Raw genomic sequence first — 23,760 nt, 5'->3', positions numbered from 1 at the left:
ATTCTAAGAAGCAGCAGAGAAAAACCTATGGATAGAGTCAACATCCGGGCTTCCCAGGTGGTGTGACTGGTAAAGAGCCCGCCTGCCAATGCAGGAGATGTAAGAGACTCAAGTTCAGTCCCTGGGTGGGGAAGATCCCCTGGATGAGGCACGGCAACCCTCTCCAGTGTTCTTGCCTGGAGAATCCCACGGACAGAGGAACCTGCTGGGCTACAGTCCATGGGGTCGCAGAATGTCGGACAAGACTGAAACGACTTAGCACGCATCCAGAGACAGTAACCGAAGTCAGACTCCAAAGAGGTCAGTGAACTATGCCCTGGGGAATCACTCCTGGACAGTAGGCTCTGCATTCCCCATTTCTAGAGAGAAAAAGTCTCAGTCACCCCCTTCCAAAGTCAGTAGAAATCTGAGATGCATGTCACCTGTGCCAGGTTCACTGCTGGTTAGAGGGAGGGGGTGAGTGGGAAGTTGTTAAATGCCGAGGCAGTCAGTTCAGTCGCTCAGTCATGTCCAACCCTAGACTGCACCTTTAGAGCAAACTTAACACCAGGAGGTGCCTCCCAGTGCAGAGCACCAGGAAATGGTGAAAGGACTGAGGATGTCCCAATCAACACACAAGAGAATCAGACAGTAAATGTTAAAAAAAAAAAAATTCCCCATGGAGACCAGAGATCAACCTAGGGATAAAATACGCTTTTCTATAGAGGAGGTGGGACAAGATACTGGACACGGAACACAGATTTTTCTCAATGTTACTCTACGTCAGACTCGATGTTGGGCACTTTATATGTGACTTTGCTGGACTTCCCTGGTAGTCCAAAGCTTAGGAGTCTACCTACCGATGCAGTGGACCCAGGTTCGATTCCTGGTCGGGGAAGATTCCATGTGTCACGGAGCCGCTAAGCCTGTGAGTCACAGGTACTACTCTTGAGCCCACGGGCCACGACCAGAGACGCCACTACAACGGGAACCCCCAGCACTGCCGCCAGCAGCGGCCTGCGCTCACAGCAGAGACTCGGCGGTCAAGGACGATAAGTAAACAAATGAACACGGCTTTATGAACGACAATCGTACAAACTCTGGAGACGCTGCATCTCATTTAATATACGGGGAAACTGACGAGATAGCCAACTGGTCTTCCTATAAACTCCTACTTAGACTCAGAAGGAGGATGAGAGTATCCCAGATGACTGAGATTCTTCTTTGGCAAATTGTTCAAAGCAGATCACAGACCTGGAGAAAGGCCTGGGCCGTGAGGGTTTTCTGAGATGAAGGAGCCATTGGTCATGCGGATGAAGACGGTGCTGACAAAACGGCAGACTGTCGCCAACGTGTCGGCCTGGACCTTCTGCTAAAACTTGTCCTTCTTCTTCACCGGCTCGACCCGTGATCTGGGGTGAGTTCCCTCAGCAGTATCACCTCATTTGGAGTGATTTTTTTTTTTTTAATGGACTAAAGTGATTAAAAAAGTGGACTAAAATTTCCCCCAAGCATTTTACAAGTTTCTTACAACCCTCCTGGCTGAGACCTGTTCCTCTCTCAGGGGACAGCCTTGTCAGCCCTGGGGAAGTTAAAAAGCTTGAAGCATGTCCTCCTGTCAGCTGTTGTCACTGGCTGCACATCCCAGAATCGTCCTATTCCCTCCCCTCCTGTTCTCCAAGCAGCTTTCAAAGGAGGTGAAAGTGGCAACACGTCCCAGCAACGCACATGTGATCAGCTGCTCAGTCATGTCCGACCCTGCGACCCCATAGACTGCAGCCTGCCAGGCTCCTCTGTCCAAGGGATTCTCCAGGTAAGAATACTGGAGCGGCTTGCCATGCCCTCCTCCAGGGGATCTGCCCAACCTGGCGATCAAACCCAGGCTCCCACATTGCAAGTGGAGCCTTTACTGACTGAGCAACCAGAGAAACCCCTGGCAACGCATACCTCCTGGAAAATGAGCTTGCTTTCAGCCCTGATAGCTTTATATTTGACTCCAGTCTACTGACATCCTTCCTGAGATGTGCCTGGACTTTTCTGAGCCTGAACTTAGGAAGATATGAAGCCAGGAAATGAAGAGACATCCAAAGGAAGCAACAAGTGGGCAGTGAGATGCCAAAGGTTGCTTTCACTTTGCCAGCAGCCAGGGCAGTGGGGAAATATATCAGTTCTCCCAAGTTCAAAATTAATATCATTATTATCACAAGTTATGGAATGCCTACATTCTGTAAACTCTTTCTGTCCTTTCCCTCTAATTTTCCCAACAGCCATAGAGTGGAGTTAATATTGTCTACCCACATTATTATTGTCTACCTTCCCAGGTGGCTCAGTGGTAAAGAATCCGCCTGCAATGCAGGAGACACAGGTTCAATTCCTGGATTGGGAAGATCCCCTGAAGAAAGAAATGGCAACCCACTCCAGTATTATTTCCTGGGAAATCCCACGGACAGAGGAGCTTGGGGGGCTACAGTTCATGGAGATGCAAAAGAGTTGGACATGATTTAATGGCTAAACAACAACCCTCATTTCAGTTCAGTTCAGTTCAGTCACTCAGTCGTGTCTGATTCTTTGTGACCTCATGGACTGCAGCACTCCAGGCCTCCCTGTCCATCACCAACTCCCACACTTTACTCAAACTCAAGTCCATTGAGTCGGTGATGCCATCCAACCATCTCATCCTCTGTCGTCCCCTTCTCCTCCCATCTTCAATCTTTCCCAGCATCAGGGTCTTTTCAAATGAGTCAGCTCTTCACAGCAGGTGGCCAAAGTTTAGCAGATAAGAAAGCTCAGGCTAAAAGGAATTAGCTGAATGTACCCAAGGAAAATGGAGATGGATTCTAACTGGTGTTGTTCATCTCACATATCTTCACAATCTCTTTCTCTTATGTGTTACTTCTCTTTTGTGTTATTTCCCAGACCTTGAAATTCAGAAAGAGGAAGAAGTATTTTTCTCACATCAATTGTCTGTAAATAGAGCAAATCGTTTCTTGTGTAATCGGAAGTACTGCTATTCTGAAGAAGGGATGGGAAGTGTCAGAAGTGGGAGGGCAGAGGAGCAAGGTCACTGCGGCAGGAACGGTAGTGGGAGGTTCTGGCTGAGCCCCGCTGAGCAGAGCTGCCCCACCAGCCGCAGCACACAGGCCTGAGCTGCAGGAACAGGTAGGCACCTGGGTTTGGGCTTTCCAGGTGGCTTGGATGGTAAAGAATCCGCCTGCAATGCAGGAGACCCGGGTTCCTGGTCGGGAAGCTCCTCTGGAGAAGGGAATGGCAATCCACTCCAGTATTCTTGCCTGGAGAGTTCAATGGACAGATGAGCTGAAGGCTGCAGTCCGTGGGGTCGCAATGAGTCGGACACAACTGAGCAACTAACATTTTCACTTTTTCTTTTGACTTGGATCACGAATTTGCAGGGCCAGGGCCGTCCTTTAAATGGGCAGCCAGGAATAGGATTCTCATTCTGTCTCTGACACCCTGCCTGCTGACTTGCTAAGACGTCCCAGGTGTTTGTTTATTTACTTTCCAAATCAGAGGATGGGGTGAAATGATCCTTGGGTTTCCTTCAAGATGTTGAGGGATGGTTTTCTATAATTCTCTGCATTTCCTGTGTGTCAGTCTTATAAACACGGTCTCAATAAACCCCGTGCAGTTAGACTGAATCCTGAGCATGGAGCCCCACTGCTTTGTCCTAATTCTGTAAGAGAGAAAACTGCTCTTTGCAGCACAGGTGGCCTCCAAGCGGTGACTTGTCTTCAAAGTTGGGGTTTTAGAAGTGTTTTGCAAAGTTGGGAGCTACCACAACTTTATCTCCCCTTGATGAATGTGGAAGGAAAAAGGAGCTCTCTCCAACAGTGAGGCTTGGAGATGATGGCATCAGTCTGAAGCCTTCTTGCAAAGTCATAAAGAATCTTGGTGATACAGAACTCTTCCTAAAAACCAGCCCTATGTGTCAAAATTGAAGTAGTGTGGCCTTAAACTCCTTAAAAACACTTCTAAATGTTACTCTCAGAAGGTAATTGAATAGACGTGGCACCACAGAGGGGCAAAGACATTCACTGTAGCATTGCTCATAATGGGCTTCCCAGGCGGTTCAGCTGGTAAAGAATCAGCCTGCAATGCGGGAGACCTGGGTTCCATCCCTGTGTTGGGAAGATCCCCTGGAGAAGGGCATGGCAACCCACTCCAGTATTCTGGCCTGGAGAATTCCACGGACAGAGGAGCCTGGGAGGCTGCTGTCCATGGGGTTGCAAAGAGTCGGACACAGCTGAGCGACTAAGCACAGCACAGTACTGGAGCTTCAGCCTCAGCATCAGTCCTTCCAATGAACACCCAGGGCTGATCTCCTTTAGGATGGACTGGCTGGATCTCCTTGCAGTCCAAGGGACTCCCAAGAGTCTTCTCCAACACCACAGTTCAAAAGCATCCATTCTTTGGTGCTCAGCTTTCTTTACAGTCCAACTCTCACATCCGTACATGACCACTGGAAAAACCACAGCCTTGACTAGATGGATGTTTGTTGGCAAAGTACTGTCTCTGCTTTTTAATATGCTGTCTAGGTTTGCCATCGCCTTTTTTCCAAGGAGTAAGCATCTTTTAATTTCATGGCTGCAGTCACCATCTGAAGTGATCTTGGATCCCAAGAAAATAAAGTCTGTCACTGTTTCCACTGTTTCCCCATCTATTTGCCATGAAGTGACGGGACTGAACCAGAACTGCGTTTGAGCGTCTCCTGTGGAGGTGCGGGTCAGCAGTGGACTGCTGCGGGGCAGGGGCTCTGGGTGCTGCAGACCTGGGGGTGGCATAAGCCCTCTTGGAGGAGGTCGCCATTAACCCCACCACAGAGCTGGCAGAACCTAGACACGACTCGGAAGCAGACTCCTGGAGGCACAGACAGAGCCTTGTGCACCAGGGCCCAGGAGAAAAGGGCAGTGACCCCACAAGGGACTGACCCAGACTTGCCCGGGAGCGTCCAGGAGCCTCCAGCAGCTGTACCTGAAACTAACACAACATTATCAACCAACTCAACACTTGTATAAAACTAAAAATTTTAAGCGGTAAGAGAAAATAAACATACATGGTATATGAGAATACAGTGAGGTAGAGGGTACCAACTAGGATTCCAGTCCTAGTTTCAGGCTTAGAACCAAGCACAGGCTAGAGCCCTTGGGTATGAGAACTGACAAATATAGGAAGGAATCCAGAACTACAAATACTTGTAAAAAAATCTTTACGTTGAAGGTCAATTTTTTTTATTTCTTTTGAATTTTATTTTTTAATTTCTTATTGTGTTAAGAGCACAGAACTTGAGCTCTTTGTAGGGGAATTTTAAATGTACAATACAGTATTGTTATCTATAGGCAAGATGTACAGCAGATCTCCAGAGCTTATCTTGCATAACTGAAACGTTATACATATTTTATATCAACTCCTCATTTCCTGGAACCCACCATTCCATTCTAGTCCTGGCTTTTATGAGTCTGGCTATTTTAGATACCATACGTAAGTTGAATCACGCAGTTTTTGTCCAATGTGCCTGGCTTACTACACTTAGCCTTCCCTAAGAACCATCTTAAAAAAGTTAATTCTGCACCATGTGACAATATGAACGAAGCTTGAGAGGCTGGTTCCTAAGAGTGGCCCCAGCAGATAATCATGGGGCTCGATTCAAAGTCTGACCTGAAAGAAAGAGAATGTTGATCTGAGAACAGATCTGGGAGCACCCCGGGGGCCAGCCGTGCTGCCAAGCCGGTGGGCGGCAGGCAGCTCTCTCCTTGAGTCCACACTGAAGCTGCCAGTTAGGATGAAAGAAAACGAACGACAAGGATGACTGTGGTACTGAGAAAAATCGCAGGTCAGATGGCCTTGGTGCAGACACTTTCCAGTTATGCGAATACAAGCTGGTACTGATTATGTTGGCTATAGGATGGCAGGCTAGGTACTTTGCATGACAATTTCATTTAATGAAAACCACGTGAACTTATTATCCCTAAGTTTCTAACTGTGTAAAGTGGGTTTAATAGCACCTAAGTTGTTATGAGGATTATAACTACTAGGGCCCAGTGCCTAGAATTCAGCGGGAGTTAAAGAAGCACTCACACTGACAGTTATTAAACCAACAAAGACAAGGCGCTTGTTCCCGGGGCTGCTGCCCAGTCGGGTCTGACTCTTCAACCCCCTGGACTCTGTACAGCCCACCGGGCTCCTCTGTTCGCGGGATTTCCTTCCGGCAAGAACAGCTGGCCTGGGTGCCATTTTCCCCTGCAGGGGGCCACCCCCACCCAGCGACTGAATAGGCAGATTTCCTACCGCCAGCACCGCCGGGGAAGCCCCCGTTCTAGGTGAGATAAGTCATTTGCTGAAAGGGATGTGGAATAGGCTTGATCAACGTCTTAAAGGAGAGAAAATAAGACTATGACGGAAGACTGGGAAGAACAGATGGAGCATAAAGTTACAATACGGGGGGGACTTCCCTGGAGGTTAGGACTGTGCTTCCACTGCAGAGGGCCCGGATCCGACCCCTGGTGCCGCGAGGTCTGGCCATGCCACACCGGGCGATGTGGCTGGGAACGTCCCACAGCGAAGCCGAGGTGCAGAGGGGTGAGATTAGCGGTGGCTGCAAGGAGAGTGGAGTGGGTACGAAGCAAGCTCCTTGTCAGCTGTTTCGACTCTTCAAAATGCTTCCCGCTTTCTCCCGGCGACACGCCTCCTGGCCGCAGTGAAAGCACTGTAGCAGGCTTGCTGCCGCTCCCCATCCTCAGCTCTGTTCCTAAAGGACAGGTCACGTCTTGGACAACTGGGAAAAATCTCAAGCTCCCGGAAAGTCTGGTTTCCTATCTTTAAGTCAAACCTTGGGTCCCAGCTGGGTTCACTTCTTTTTCCAGCATCACCAGCACCATGCCACCACCGCTCAAGCTCATGACCACCTGAGCCTTTAATGCCTTCACTCTGAAGGGCGTCATTATTTCCGAAAGAGAGAAGCCTGCACAGGTCTACCAGGAAGAAGATCACCTGCCAAAAGGTCTGCCAAGAGAAGCCGCAGTTCTTGGAGCAAGTATATCTCCTTACAAGGGGGACCCTGCGGAAAATATTATGAATGTATCCAGACCACAGTCTACAATGGACCTGGGAGAATCTTTCTTTTTCTCCCCTGACTCCAGGCTTACTGGGACATGAAATGGAGCTGCATCTTCCTCAGGCCCTTCTGTAGAGTAACTGAAACAATTAGATCTTTTCCACCAGAAATCTACACAATAAAGCCTCTTGTAATTCATCTTTAGTATAGTAGAGACTTAGGATTTAACCAGTTGATTTTACTCAGTATGATTCAACTTGACTTTATTTTGAGCATATTTCTTAAACATTTTGAAATAAGAGAACCTAGAGTAATCTCACTGTTCGTTTTCTCCCTGTTTACTGGAGTAACTATGAAACACCCAGGTGTCCTAGGTCACCATCCTTCATATTCAGGACTTAATTCCCACATGCTCCTTAATACTCCCTTTAGAGACCTAACTCCCACTCATCCCCAGATTTGGAACTCTGCCAAAAATCGAAATTCAGGGTTAGTTGACAGCATTATGGTGCTTCCCAGGCGGCGCTAGTGGTAAAGAATACACCTGCCAGTGCAGGAGATGCAAGACACGCAGGTTCGATCCTTGGGTTGGGAAGATTCTCTGGAGAAGGAAATGGCAGCCCACTCCAGTGTTCTTGACTAGAAAGCTTCACGGACAGAGGAACCTGGCGGGCTACAGTCCACGGGGTTGCAAAAAAGTCGGACACGACCAAGTGACCTAGCACACGCAGCTCACACGCGGCACAGCAGCATTATATTCCTTATCTCTCTTTTTTCTTTTCCTCAAAGCCTCTTCTGACAGCTTGTGCAAACAGAAATCTTGTTCCCCAGGGCCCAGTTCCCCCCGACACACTCACTGGCAGGCATGGAAATGAAGGCAGCATCTTCCTTGCTTCTCATGGAGACTTCTAGATCAATCTTTCCCTCTCATTTCTAAAAACTCCTACTCTAGAATCTCATGTCATCTTGGTAGGTTATTCACTCCAACTTTTAACAAAATACAATGCAATTGTCCTTTTCATTTATTAATTGAAAATTCCTAATTTCAGTCTCTCACCTGAAAAAGATATTTTTGAAATGTTATTTGTGTTTTGAACACTGGAAGAGAACAATTATTTCAAGCAATTGTAGACAGTCATGAACTTCAAAAGGTATTTGTTAAAGGTAATTCTAATCTTAGGAATAATTAAGAATTGATAGAATAGAATTTTAAGAAGATTGAGTTTAGTTTAAAAGACCTAAGAATAATCAGTGTTTTAGAAAATAACAGTAAGTGATATACTGAAAAGTTTGAAACATCATCATCTTTAGGATAACTGTCTGATGAATGTGTTGCTTGAAAATAAAACCAATTAATGTTTATTATTATACTATCATTTACCAGTATTCACTCTCTTAATTTACTTCTTTCAAATAGCTGGTTCCGAGCTGACTTGCCTTTCTCCTTCTTGTTTTGCCCATGCAGCCTGTAATCTAGCCTACAGGTAGCCTAGAATCACAAACACATTTCACCATTTGCTTCAGCAATCAATAAGAGATACCAATGAGAGATTATATCAATAAGAGATATGATTTTCATTCATACATTCACCTATCATTTATTGAGCACCTTCAATGTGCCAGCTACTATTTTACACACTTGAGTTAATCAGTGAACTATACACTTAAGAGTTTGTTTTTTTAAGCCCCATTCCTGTATTCCTTGAAGGAATTGGAGAGACAAAGACAAACTTCAGTGATTTCCCACTTCTTTCACTCTCCCAGGTAATTCGCTCTTTCTCTTTAAGAGTTTGACTGTTCAGTCACCATCACTCCATGCAGCAGAGATTCTATCATAAGCCATTGCTGTTTCAATATCAGTGTTTGTGATCCTTCCCAGCGCCGTGCCCTCTTCGTTCCTTGACCTCCTCTCCCCACGGATCTTGTCCAACCTTCCTTAGACAAACATTCCCTGAGTCCTATCCTGTATCTTATCAATACTAACAGCAGGAAACCAAATGAGAAGGTAGCAGGCGGGAAAGCTACGGCCCCCAAATGTAGGGAACAGGCTGCAAGTGTCAGACGATTTTTTATCTCTCTTAAGCAGCAGGAGGAAACAAACTACAAATCTAAGACTTTTTTCCCTTCTCTATACAAATTTAAAAGGAGGTTTCTTTTAAAATTCTGTGTTGCATTTATCTCTGGGCTTTCTATTCTATTCCATTGATCTATATTTCTGTCTTTGTGCCAGTACCATACTGTCTTGATGACTGTGGCTTTGTAGTAGAGTCTGAAGTCAGGCAGGTTGATTCCTCCAGTTCCATTCTTCTTTCTCAAGATTGCTTGGGCTATTCGAGGTTTTTTGTATTTCCATACAAATTGTGAAATTATTTGTTCTAGTTCTGTGAAAAATACCGTTGGTAACTTGATAGGGATTGCATTGAATCTATAGATTGCTTTGGGTAGAATAGCCATTTTGATAATATTGATTCTTCCAATCCATGAGCACGGTATGTTTCTCCATCTGTTTGTGTCCTCTTTGATTTCTTTCATCAGTGTTTTATAGTTTTCTATGTATAGGTCTTTTGTTTCTTTAGGTAGATATACTCCTAAGTATTTTATTCTTTTTGTTGCAATGGTGAATGGTATTGTTTCCTTAATTCCTCTTTCTGTTTTTTCATTGTTAGTGTATAGGAATGCAAGGGATTTCTGTGTGTTAATTTTATATCCTGCAACTTTACTATATTCATTGATTAGCTCTAGTAATTTTCTGGAAGAGTCTTTAGGGTTTTCTATGTAGAGGATCATGTCATCTGCAAACAGCGAGAGTTTCACTTCTTCTTTTCCTATATGGATTCCTTTTATGTGTTTTTCTGCTCTGATTGCTGTGGCCAAAACTTCCAACACTATGTTGAATAGTAGTGGTGAGAGTGGGCATCCTTGTCTTGTTCCTGATTTCAGAGGAAATGCTTTCAATTTTTCACCATTGAGGGTGATGCTTGCTGTGGGTTTGTCATATATAGCTTTTATTATGTTGAGGTATGTTCCTTCTATTCCTGCTTTCTGGAGAGTTTTAATCATAAATGAGTGTTGAATTTTGTCAAAGGCTTTCTCTGCATCTATTGAGATAATCATATGGTTTTTATCTTTCAATTTGTTAATGTGGTGTATTACGTTGATTGATTTGCGGATATTAAAGAATCCTTGCATTCCTGGGATAAAGCCCACTTGGTCATGGTGTATGATTTTTTTAATATGTTGTTGGATTCTGTTTGCTAGAATTTTGTTAAGGATTTTTGCATCTATGTTCATCAGTGATACAGAGATAAATCCACGAACCTATGGACACCTCATCTTTGACAAAGGAGGCAAGGATATACAATGGAAAAAAGACAATCTCTTTAACAAGTGGTGCTGGGAAAACTGGTCAACCACTTGTAAAAGAATGAAACTAGAACACTTTCTAACACCATACACAAAAATAAACTCAAAATGGATTAAAGATCTAAATGTAAGACCAGAAACTATAAAACTCCTAGAGGAGAACATAGGCAAAACACTCTCCGACATAAATCACAGCAGGATCCTCTATGACCCACCTCCCAGAATATTGGAAATAAAAGCAAAAATAAACAAATGGGACCTAATGAAAATTAAAAGCTTTTGCACAACAAAGGAAACTATAAGTAAGGTGAAAAGACAGCCCTCAGATTGGGAGAAAATAATAACAAATGAGGAAACAGACAAAGGATTAATCTCAAAAATATACAAGCAACTTCTGAAGCTCAATTCCAGAAAAATAAACGACCCAATCAAAAAATGGGCCAAAGAACTAAACAGACATTTCTCCAAAGAAGACATACAGATGGCTAACAAACACATGAAAAGATGCTCAACATCACTCATTATCAGAGAAATGCAAATCAAAACCACAATGAGGTACCATTACACGCCAGTCAGGATGGCTGCTATCCAAAAGTCTACAAGCAATAAATGCTGGAGAGGGTGTGGAGAAAAGGGAACCCTCTTACACTGTTGGTGGGAATGCAAACTAGTACAGCCACTATGGAAAACAGTGTGGAGATTTCTTAAAAAACTGGAAATAGAACTGCCATATGACCCAGCAATACCACTTCTGGGCATACACACCGAGGAAACCAGATCTGAAAGAGACACGCACCCCAATGTTCATTGCAGCACTGTTTATAACAGCCAGGGCATGGAAGCAACCTAGATGCCCATCAACAGATGAATGGATAAGGAAGCTGTGGTACATATACACCATGGAATATTACTCAGCCGTTAAAAAGAATTCATTTGAATCAGTTCTAATGAGATGGATGAAACTGGAGCCCATTATACAGAGTAAAGTAAGCCAGAAAAATAAAGAACATTACAGCATACTAACACATATATACGGAATTTAGATAGATGGTGGCGATAACCCTATATGCAAAACAGAAAAAGAGACACAGAAGTACAGAAAAGACTTTTGAACTCTGGGGGAGAACGTGAGGGTGGGATGTTTTGTAAGAACAGCATGTATATTATCTATGGTGAAACGGACCACCAGCCCAGGTGGGATACATGAGTCAGGTGCTCGAGCCTGGTGCACTGGGAGGACCCTGAGGAGTCGGGTGGGGAGGGAAGTGGGAGGGGGGATCGGGATGGGGAATACGTGTAACTATATGGCTGATTCATGTCAATGTATGACAAAACCCACTGAAATGTTGTAAAGTGATTGGCCTCCAACTAATAAAATAATATTTAAAAAAAAAAATAAATAAAATAAAATAAAATTCTGTGTTGCAATGATGACAGCTGGTTCCACCTGAACTTCAGGTTTCTTGAACCTTGAGCTAGCCAATGTGATTTTTCTTATGGAAATGTTCTTCTTAAGCTATGTTAATGAACTATGTGTTTACCTTAGACTCTGCCTTTCTTCAAGTGGATTCTTCCTAAGACTCAGAACGGATTAGGGCTCAACAAACCAGTATGTTTTACTCATGGAAATGTTCTCTTAAGCTATGTTAATGAGACTGTGTATTTTCTTGGAAACCTGCCTTTCTTCAAGATTCCTGTCAATTGTCTTATGGCCTGGGATGACCCTGCTGGTGCCAATGTTATCTCAGAATGCATGTTGTGGGTGAGCGGCTGGGGCCACTCTCTGAGTTTTGAGACATTTCCTTTCTCTAATTATCAACCTGCTAATAGGTATATAACTTCTTGCTAAAAACTAGCAGGGGGCACCCTTTCTGTCCCCTTCTGATGTCTATGACAGAAGCTTTCTCTATCACTTTTATACTTTAATAAATCTTTATCACACAAAAGCTCTGAACAATCAAGCCTCATCTCTGGGCCTGGATCAAATTCCTCGCCTTTGGAGGCCAAGAATCCCAGCGTCTTTCATGGCTCAGCAACAACCTTTCACAATCATTGTCTATTTTTCAAGAATCTCATACTCCAGCTACAAATTCTAATCTCTCAAGATCATTCCCTCCAACTTCCATTGACTGTTTAACCTTGCTGAAACTTATTGATAAGAACCCTCCTTCACGGAGCCTTCCTCTCCCAGCCATGACCCCCATAGCCCACTCTCTTGTGATGCCCTCAACAACCTCATCCTCATATCCTTATAGCACACTCTCCAGAAAAAAATCTATGACATTGATTTGACTCTAATGCTGCCCATTTGCCTAATCTGTACTTGAATTCATGTGACTAACCATGCCTGAAAACATACACACACTCACATGCACACATACACATCACTTCTTATTTATGACCATAAGCCCAAATGGACTGTCAAAGCTGCCTAAAATATGCATGGTATTTCTTTCATCTGTTCACTTTCCTCTGACCCCAGAAAACCACTTCGTACATTCTTTCCCTCCCCCGCCCCCAAAACCTCTAGAGTCTTCCTTTTCCACTGATCACCTTGCTTCCTAAAATGCTAAGAAAATTGAGCCCATCCGGTGAGAACATCCGCAAGCTGCTACATGTCTGTAATTACCCACATTTGTGCCCATACATTCTTTATCTCCTCCCCATTGCTAAAAATAAAATAAATGCCCACCTTCTAATTAAGATATTCTTCCCTGGGTGTGGTAGACTCCAACCCTTATCACTTGTCCAGTAATTCTCTGAAAATTTTCTTAATCATTTCCACGAGGGCAGAATCTTAATGCAACTTCTCCCAATCTTGAAAACAAACAAACAAAAAGCAAAAACAAATACTTTTAACTTCACACACCCTCCAGCTAATGCCACCTTCTCCCTTGCCTTCCCAGGAGCACTTCCTAACGGTGGGAAGTCAGTGTCTCTAATTACTCTTGGATGATATTCTCTCTTGAGCCATATCTGGTGGTATCTGTCCCCTTTGCTCCACGCTGCTAACCCAATTTCCAGGTCTTCAGTGTTGATTTTCTCAAACTAATAGGAAGGTTTGGTGTAGCTGATCACTCTCTCCTACTTGAAACACTGTATTTATTCTTGGATGGGCTTCCCTGATAGCTCAGTTGGTAAAGAATCTGCCAGCAATGCAGGAGACCCCAGTTTGGTTCCTGGGTCAGGAAGATCAGCTGGAGAAGGGATAGGCTACCCACTCCAGTCTTGTTGGGTTCCTCTTGTGGCTCAGCTGGTAAAGAATCTGCCTGCAATGTGGGAGAACTGGGTTTGATCCCTGGGTCAGGAAGATCCCTCAGAGAAGGGAAAGGCTACCTGCTCCAGTATTCTGGCCTGGAGAATTCTGTGGACTATATAGTCCATGGAGTCACCAAGAGTCAGACACAACTGAGCGACTTTCATTTTCCTTCTATTCTTGGACATCAATTCTTCCAGTTTTCCTCCTTTCTCCTGGATTGTGCCTTTTATGTTTCTATTTTGCTGATCCTAAATTTGGGGTTCTCCACTGCTCAGTCCTTGACTCCACTCTTTCCATATCTGTTACAACGGGGAACTCACCTGGTAATAGGGATTTAAATATTATCTTCACTTGCAGCTTGGAACAAAAAGGCTATATCTGTTGCCAGGATCTCTTCTCCCAACTTAAGACTCACATATCCAAAAGCCTATGTACATCTCCACTTGGATATCTACTCAACACCTCTCCCTAGTCTGCCCCAGGCTGAAATCCTGATCTTCCAGCCCCAAGCCCACTCCTCATACAGTATTGCCAATTTTAAATCCGTGTTGACTCCATCACTTCAGATACTCAAGCCGAGACCCTTGGAGGCACGCTTCATTCCTGTTTCATAATCCACATTCACACCGTTGGCAAGTCCCATAGGTTTAATCTCCACAGCACATCTAGAACCAAATGACGGAACTTCTCGCCACCTCTGTTATCCACATCTTCCTCCAGGCTGGCATCATCTCACATGTGAATTATGGAAATACCCTCTTTATAGATGTCCCTGCTCTGTTCCCTTATGATCTACTCTCAACTCAGCAGACAGAATGATCTTTTAAAAATGTGAATTGGATCATGCACTATCCTTGCTCAAAATTGTCCAGTGGGCTTACCTTTTTACTAAAAAGAACGGCAAAGTTGGTAAAAAGAGCCGACAAGGCCGTACACAGCTTGTATCACACCCTTAGTGCTTCTGAGGGCTCATTTCCTAATACTTTGCTCTTAACTCATTTTGCTTCCCAAGGAATTCATCAGTAAAGGACATAATACACATCTGGTGGCAGTGATTTTCACTTGCTTTATTCCCCTGGTGTCTGGGATAGTCAATAAATATGAAAAGAGTGAGTTTTAAAACAGTGTTTAATAAATATTAAACAGTGAGTAAAGTGAGTAAAACTCAATATCAGATGAATAGGGCTAAAAACCTAGTTCTTCCATTTGGCCATTGGCATGGGTTTTTACAAGTTATTTTAATTCTGGTGCCTCATTTTTCTTATCTAGAAGTGAGACAAGATGAGTAGCTAAAATGTAGAAAGTGTTCAATAAATACAGACTATTATCACCACCATTTGTGTCATTAAAAAGTATTAATAATTATTAAAATCCAATGATGATTAAGATTAATTATGGCACTAAAGACTTTCTACTCTACTTTACTTCAATTGGAACTGAGCCCTTTATTAACATTCCCATGATAAATTTGCTTTCTATAGCCATCTAACTGGAGTATTGTCTAGAAAATTTTTCCCTATCTATTTGCCCTAGACCAAACCAAACCAAACAAAAACCTGTAAACTACCTTTTGCAAAATAAAGTTAAAAATGCATATATCACTCCCTGATTTGCTAGGTTAATAATTCTATCAAAAGTAAAAGAGGTTAGTTATATATGACTTTCTCTAATAGAATGCCTATTGGCAACTTGTAACACTCCCCTGCTCCTTTTTAATTACAGATGATGACGTATATTCTGCACTCTTTAGAATTCACAATGTGCATGCAATGATAGCTCTCATCTGTTTACAGTGTTCTCTGGAAGTTTTTACACTTTTCCCTCTTATTTCTTTCAGACCATCCAGATCCTGTGTTTCCTGGTGATTTCAAGTTTGGGGGTCATTTTGGTTTCTGCTCCCAATTCTTCCCAGCTCAGCCCAGCAATTTCCACCATTCTGATGTCTGGGTACCCATTTTTAGGAGCTTTATGTGTGAGTAGAGTGGGGTCTCCAAGAGGGGATATGCTTTATAAATGCCAACTGGGTTCTAAGTCATGGAATGACTCAATCCCAAGAAGCAGGAGAAGGCTGAGTTCCCCCACCTTTCCTCTGTTACTATTGCCCATCACGTGTCTCTAGTTCAGGAAAAGCGGCAGAGGGGCTTAGTCCCTCCTGTGTGAGCCTCCCAGGGAGTGACTGGTTGGGGCAGGGGGCAATATGGTGACACAGTGGGCATGCCAGTACAGCACTTCTTACCTGGCTTCCTGACATGCTTCCAGAAAGTGACAGGTCTTTCATATCCTTCTTTGGCCCTTTGGTGAGGCCATTGGAATCCCTCCAGTTTAAGAGTAATCCACCTGTCAGCAGAAAGTGAAAAGCTCATTTTTCTTAAATAAAATGAGCACTGCTGGTAGATGCCACAGATCTGCAGAGAATTAAACTAACAATGGTAAGATTCATGGGAACCAGGAACACTCTTGCTACATTGTCAGAGGCAATCCCGAGCATCTGGTAGAAAGTTTTTTGAGGCCTTCCATGTAGCAGCTCATGGAAAAGGGCCCAGCAGATCATTTTCCTTGGAGATTGTCCAGGACCTCCCCACATCTCCCAGAAAAGGCCACTTCTTCTCCATGCAACATCCTGACAGGAGAAAAAGGGGCGTTCTGGGCAGACAGACTTTCCATGGCGCCCCTCTGTATGGATACACTCCTCGTGTGGACAATCCGTGCACTGAGGCAGGGGAGCCCTGCTTCTGCCCCCAGAGCACTGTTTGTCCTTGACTCTACTATCTAACCCACGGTCTGGGCTCCTGCATTCTCTAATGAAGCTAGCATGCTTGACTGTCTTTGTCTGTGACCACCCGATCCCAAGTTTAAACCACAGCTTAACCCATGTTTCAGCTCAAAACATTATCCCTTCACCAAGTGGACCCTTAATACCACTGGGATCAAATGCGGACTTACGGGGCTTTAAAATACTCTTCACATAAAAGACTCTTCACTGACCCTTCGCATTTCCCTCAACTCCCAGCCTAACTCAGGTTATTGCCACCAATGGCTGGACGCCCATGTGTTTCTGCACTTTGCATTAGAGCCTGTCTCCTCCGTGCTGTGGGTGGCTGCTCCTATCCTTCTAAGCCCTCAAGTCATGGTCTTTCTCAGCCTCCTCTCTTCCTACCTCGTAGTCTAGCAACACTCTCCTCCGTCCATGTGTGCCCCCTTCCCAGACCTCCTCAGCTCCCAGTGATTTCCATGAACATAAATCCAGCTCCTCTGTGTATCTGCCTATTCTTCAAAGTCAATGGAGGCATCCTGGGGGTGAAAATCAGGGGTCTCTCTCCATATGGATCCCAGTGAATTTACGTGATGTATTGATTGAGTTGGGGCTTCCCAGGCGGCTTACTGGTAAAGAATCTGCCTGCCAGTGCAGGAGACACAAGAGGCGAGGGTCTGACTCCTGGTCGGGAAGATCCCCCGGAGAAGGAAACGGCAACTCACTCCAGTGTTCTTGCTTGGGGAGCTCCACGGGCAGACGAGCATGGTGGGTTACAGCCCATGGGTCACAAAGAGCTGGACATGACTGAGAACTCAGCATGTGTACACACACACACACACACATTGATCGACTGAGAGTAACATGGTGGTCACATTTCTCTAAGTCAACTCATCATTTCTCTCTTTTCTGAGCAGTTTGCCATTACCGGAACCCTCTCAATTATCTCTGGGAAAAAATCAAGTAAGCCTTTTGTAAGTACGAGAACCATGGATTCTTAGCTGACTGGAATAAAAGGAACTTTGGAGTTAACTCTTAAGAGGGAATTTGTGCTCTTCCCTCCTTGATGCATGCTCTTTGCCCTGCAAAATAGTTCTCCAGTGTCATATTCTAAGCTTGCAGAAGGTTTACCTTATTTGCTTAAGCGGTAGAAAATCTTGAATATACCATGGGCTCTTTATGACTTGCTCTCTTGGCCCTGAAGGGGACAGACGACCATCTCGCTAGAGCCTAGAGATCCTTCCTAGGACAGGGAGAGGCAGAGCTGTGTGGGCTTAGGTCCTGTGGCCATCTCCTCCACCCCCTTAGAAAGAGCTGTCAGACTGCAGTCGTTTCGCTGACAAAGTCAGTAGGGCGCGAGGGGAGGCAGGCGCTGAGGTCTTTGATCCTCGCCATAGCAAGCTCCCCTCCCCACAGCCACACACCCACAAAGATGATGTAGGGCAAAGCCACATCCTGACTCAGGAAGATCCACAGTCTGGTTAGCTATGGATGAGGGCACATCAGACGGCGTATGAGGCCAGTATAAGCTCCTGAAGCTTGAAGCTGAATGTCTTAACCCCAGAGCCAATGGACTGAAGAGTTCACAGCATGGGGTGGGGGCAGAGCTCTGGAACTGGGGTCAGGAGACCTCTACTTCCATCCCAGCTCTGCCGCTGACACTTCTGTGTGCTTCAGAAGGTTCCTTCCTTCTCTAGCCCCCAGCTTTCTCATCTCCAGAATGTGGAAGAGAAACATGTGGCTCTCAGAGGTGGTTTCCCAAGTGCCCTGAATTCACTGAAAAGGCAAACCACAGCTGGGACGACCTAAGATGCTGTGGGCTCCACATGTGGGACCCAAGACGATACGTGGGCTCCAGCGCCTGCACTTGGCAACTCCGGGCAAAGACGCCGCCCGTTCAGTCTGCGCCCCCTTCAGGGACTCAGCACACAAAGCCCTACAGCTGCGGGGCCAAGAGGTAAGAGGACAGGGCGACGGGGCTCCCCAACAGCCGGTACCCCACTGTGATGTTAAAGAAGAACAGAGCGCGTGCTGGGAGCCTGCCACCAAGCCTGGCTCCTCTTTGCGGAGGAGTCACATCCTGGGAAAGCCCTTTTCCCCAAGACGCGGAATGTGCCCCAGGAGAGAGTGTGGCGGATGTGGTTCTCATTGGTCTGATCCGCCTCCAGATGGGTATTCCAACTTCTCCAGCTGGTTTCTGCCTTTTCTCTGAAGCTGCTTCTTGATGGGAAGAGAGTCATAGACTGGTCCTCCCAGGAGGGACCAAAGGCCATACTCCAGAAGCCCTAAAGAGCAAAAGAAAGATGCTAAAGCTGCTGAGGAGTCAAGGGCGCCTGGCAGTTGCCTGAGTAGCTGCTCCTCCGTCTTGGAGGCCCTGCAGAGTCAAGGAGCCAGACCTCTTCCCCTAAGAAGGAATTGTTCATACGTTTTCTCATTCAGCCAACTTTTACTGATTATATCAGGTGACAAGCCAGGTAGTGAGAAGGGCCTACAGGGTAAATAAGACACAGTCTGGGTCCCCAGGGAGCACACAGGTCGGAGGAAAACAGACGCAGGGAAGTCCCGTTGCAGCGCCGTGGATGGGGGTGAACAGCGCCACGTGCTGCGTCCATGATGAGGTCCCAATGCAGAGTTTCTCCTCCAGGCCACGAACAGCCTCATCTCCAGTGCAGTGAGCTCGGTGGCTGCTGGAGCGGGCCTCGTCCTGCTGGCCAACAGCCTGGTAGCTCTGAGGACGGCCTCTCAGCAGTGTGACTCCGGAAGGGATTACCTAGCCTCACTGCCTTATTCGAGGTACTATTATTCGATATACAAAGTCAAGGACTGTCTCCTGAACAGCGTCGGTCTAACAGTAAGTAGTTTCAGATCATACCTCCTGTCATGTGAAATCTCAGTGTCCCTGCTTTGCATACATTTCTGACTTTTCAGCAGTCTGCAGCCCGGTTGCTTTGAATGTCTGCAAGCAAACAGGAAAGACAAAAAATTATGGTTGAAAGAGGTTGGTCAGCGGGCTGCAAAATACAGGCAAAGCACTGTGCAAAGTCATAACAGGGAATCAAGAAGGACTGTGCGTGGTGATCCGTTTGGTCATCCTTCTTAAATAATAAATGCCCTATTCTCGACAGCTCTAGCCCTCAAAGTGCCTCCTTTGTTGAACAGGCATTCCCACCACCCCCAACATGGACAGAAACATTTCCTTTTGATTTGAACTTGATTTGATTTGGGATTAATGCACCATATGGTAAGTTGGTATGGAACTTGAACCTTAAGCCCAAGCACCTAATTACTAGACTGGCCCAGCAGGGCTGCAGACAATGAGAGACGGTCTACCCAGGGATTTGACTCTTAGCAGAAACACCAGCATCCCCAGGCACCATCTTCTTGCCGCTTTTCCCCCAAACTTGATGGTCACCACCTGTTGATTATGACCATCTTGGCTTAGTCAGTCCTCTATATGCAGGCTCAGAGTTTGGACACCATAAACTCTGGCCCTTTAAGGAGAAAGATCACTCCCTTTGTGACTCCCCCTTGTCTGAGCTGAGGAAACAAAGGCAACCTCTCTCATTCCCTTGGATCTGTCTGTTGAATTGCAGAGAATGTGTGCACACTTCTGAACTCACAGCCTTCTGTGAGGTTGCCTGTGGGACCCAGAGGTTGGCAAAAGCATGTGCTTTGATCCAGGAGCTTGAGGAAACAGAAGGGCACGGAGACTCATCTGGTTGGAAATCAGCTTGAGGAAGTCCAGCAGATAGTACCACCCTGGTGCAGGGGAGAGGTCAGGCAAAGCATGGAGAATGGGAGAGGCGTTCTTCCCGCCTCGGGTAATCAGAGCTTAACTCAGCGAAAACTCAGCTCAAACTACCTCCCACTCTCAGGTAACTAGAGCCAAAGAGAACTTCCTGCAGCATCAGAGAAGCTGCAACTCGGCAGACTGGGCAGACTTCAAAGGTCCACTCTTTCTTTATCAACATAAAGATTACCTGGGGAAAGTAACAAATTTAAAGTTGAAAATAAACGTCGAGAGATGGAAGAAGGAAAGAAGGGAGGGCGGCAGGAAGGTCATCTCATGTCCTAGACACTAAGAAGGAGATTAAAGCCGGAGCAGAGATCAGAAGACCATGGCGGCCTGGACAGGAACATAGGTGTTGGAGGCTGGGCTCATGGAGCTTTAATTCCCACGATAGGGTTTGAGGTTCTTTAGGCACACTGGATGCAGGAGGCTCACACTGAGTGCCCCGCAAAATGTTAGGAGCTGAGACTAAATATTTAGCCTATTTAAGAAATAAGATCAGGAAAAAAACTCTGTTCTGCATTTCAAGAACCTTCCAGAAACTCTTCCATAAAGGTTTATAGGATGAAATCATCTCGCCAAGCCTTGAGCAGGTGGGGTATCCAAATCCAAAATTACATATAAAATAGAGGAACCTTGAATAAAATGACTAACTTAAAATTGTCCCTGGATCTGTGGAACTCCTAAGGTACTATCAGAATCAAACCCAACTCCCATCAAGAGTTACTGCTGTTCAGTTGCTAACGCAAGTCCAGCTCTCTGCAACCTCGTGGACTGCGGCGCGCCAGGCTCCTCTGTTCGCCACTGTCTCCTGGAGTCTGTGATGCCGTCTAACCGCCTCACGCTCTGCGGCCCCCTTCTCCTTGTGCTGTCAATCCTTCCCAGCAGCAGGGTCTTTTCCAGCGACTCAGTTCTTTGCATCAGGTAGCCAAACTGTTGGAGCTTTAGCTTCAACAACAGTCCTTCCAATGAATGTTCAGGCTTGATTTCCTTTAGGATGGACTCTTTGCAATCTAAAGGACTCTCAAGAGTCTTCTCCATCAACAGAGATGTCCAGAAGTCCAAATTATGTGTCTCCCACATACCAAAGAACTCTCCAATCATCACCACCCACACACTGAAGTTATCTAAGAATAAAAATATTTTGAAAAACATAAGGGAAAAAATGAGGGATAGCAGAAAATGGGACAAATATGAAATTTAGTTATCTGAGAGTCGGAGATTACATCATAATTTGAAAAAATGCTATAATGAAACTACATTTTAAATGATTAAAGATATTAAAAAAGGAATTAAAACCAAAATGAAAGAATATGGCAATGAACAACAACAAAAAAAGTGGATTTGAAGAAGAGCTAAACAGTATGATTAAAAATAAAAATTATAATATTTGAAATTAAGAACTTAGCATCAGTTAAATAGGAGATACAATATATAAGTGTCATTAAAACACATAGAACACAATACACTAAGATAAAAATTTAGCAAATATCAATAAGAAGTTAAAAGACATGGAGTACACAGTGAAGGGAGAAGGTTCAACACATCTCATATGAGCTGCAGTGGGACAGCTCGGTAGACAGGGAGGGTGCAAGAGAAATAAGCGAGAATTTTGCAGAGTGTAAGAAAGATATGAGATTTCAGACTGAAGGACTGCACTGAGATTGTTGCAGGATGAATAAAAACAAGCCCATACCTAGAAACAGCATGGCAATCAAAAGCACCCAAGAAAAAAAAGAAAATAATAGGAGCAACTAGAGGTAAATGAGCGAACTCCCAGGTGGCTTAGCGGGTAAAGAATCTGCCTGCAACCTGGGAGACCTGGGTTCGATCCCTGGGTTGGGAAGATCCCCTGGAGAAGGGAACAGCTCCCCACTCCAGTATTCTGGCCTGGAGAGTTCCATGGACTGCATGGGGTCGCCAGGAGTCGAACACAACTGAGCGACTTTCACACACGCACAGGTAAATGAAGGATGACTGTCATCTCTGAATGTGGAATACCGAGGTCTTGAGTGGAAATCCTTGCTATTCATTTCCCTGCTTTGGCTCAGAGATCCGAAAGAAAAAGCAGGAAAGAGGAGGACAAGGTCCTCGCCGTGCCTTCTTCTCTCCACTGTTAGAGCCTTCACTCGCAGTCTCGCCTCCTGAACAAGAGGCCTGTGTGGGTTTACAGGGTGCCCTAGTGGCGATTTACCTTCACGGCGCTGGAGCTCTTGGCAGCTGCATGCGCGTCTGTCTTTTGGTGGAAAAGGTCTACTCCAACAGCCCTGCATTCGTCCGGTCAGGAGTAAGAAGGGCTGGGGGCCTGGAGCTGACATATGCACATTACGACGGGTAAAACAGATAACCACTAAGAACCTGCTGCGTAACTCGGGGACTCTGCTCAGCGCTCTGGGAGGCAGGGAGGGAGCGCACGCGCACGCAGGGCTGGCTCACTCTGCTGCGTCGCCGAACAGGTGGCAAAGCAACTGAACCCCAATAGACAGCAAAATAAAAAGAAGAGGAAATGTGTGATCTTGAGCTAGTGTGAGCTGGCGGAGTCATGTGGCTTTGTAGGCCCTGCTTCTGTGGTGTTTTCATGCTCACATTGCTTAAATTTTAAACACCAGAGATTCCAAGAACATTTCAATTAAAAAGTACTTCTAAAATAATATGGCTCTATTTCTGTCCATTAAATATGCCTCTGAACCCTGTCTCATTTAACGACTTTATTCTTAAATATCTAAACTCAAAGATCATAATTAACCACAAGGCTCTCTCCCATCTAAGATCTAGACCAAACAAGAAATTAGACATATAGAAATATAATTAACTTTGTTACTGTACTGCAGTGAACAATGTGAACTACCCAATAACGAGATTCCTCATGTTGTCCCCTGGTCTAGGCCTTAGGCCTTATCCTAGAGGGAAATGTGCAACAGAAACTCACAGGACGCTTTCCAAATGACATGTACAGAGGTGGTCACAGAAGTGATACACACAATAGCCCTCCAGAGGAAACTATCCAAATGCCAAAGAGTAGGAGAGACAAATAAAAATTGTGGTGCAGTCAAACAATGGATGGGCTTCCCTGGTGGCTCAGATGGTAAAGAGTCTGCCTGCAATGCAGGAGACCCGGGTTCAGCCCCTGGGTCAGGAAGATCCACTGGAGGAGGGCATGGCAGTCCACTCCAGTGTTCTTGCCTGGAGAATCCCACGGACGGAGGAGCCTGGCGGGCTGCAGTCCCGAGGGTCACAAAGGACACAGCTGAGTGACTTACACACACAAACAATGGAGTGTGATACACCAGTGATACACCAATGATATACCAATGATACACCAATGATCTACCAATGATACATCAATGATCTACCAATGATACACCAATGATCTACCAATGATACACCAATGATCTACCAATGACACAATTGAGCAAACAATTACAAGCCATACAGATGAATCCACAATGTATGATTCCCTGTATATAGTTTAAATACAAACACAACTAATTCAGAGTGTTAGGATAATGGTTACCTTTGCAGTTAATAATTGGAAGGGGACCCAGAGG

At 45.2% G+C, this 23,760-nt stretch overlaps 1 protein-coding gene across 1 annotated transcript; it reads left to right on the top strand.

Annotated features, from left to right (window-relative positions):
- Nucleotides 1-6,530: 6,530 nt before the first annotated feature.
- On the top strand, nt 6,531-22,503 carry LOC136174531 (membrane-spanning 4-domains subfamily A member 7-like). The gene is given in 7 exon segments (XM_065944709.1): nt 6,531-6,609; nt 6,905-7,023; nt 15,508-15,642; nt 17,340-17,396; nt 19,067-19,273; nt 22,386-22,402; nt 22,404-22,503. Coding segments are annotated over 7 exon segments (714 nt in total).
- Nucleotides 22,504-23,760: the final 1,257 nt, after the last annotated feature.

This window comes from Muntiacus reevesi, chromosome 9 (genome assembly GCF_963930625.1).
Source record: "Muntiacus reevesi chromosome 9, mMunRee1.1, whole genome shotgun sequence".
Lineage (NCBI taxonomy): Eukaryota > Metazoa > Chordata > Mammalia > Artiodactyla > Cervidae > Muntiacus > Muntiacus reevesi.
This window is presented reverse-complemented; position numbering and strand designations above follow the sequence as displayed.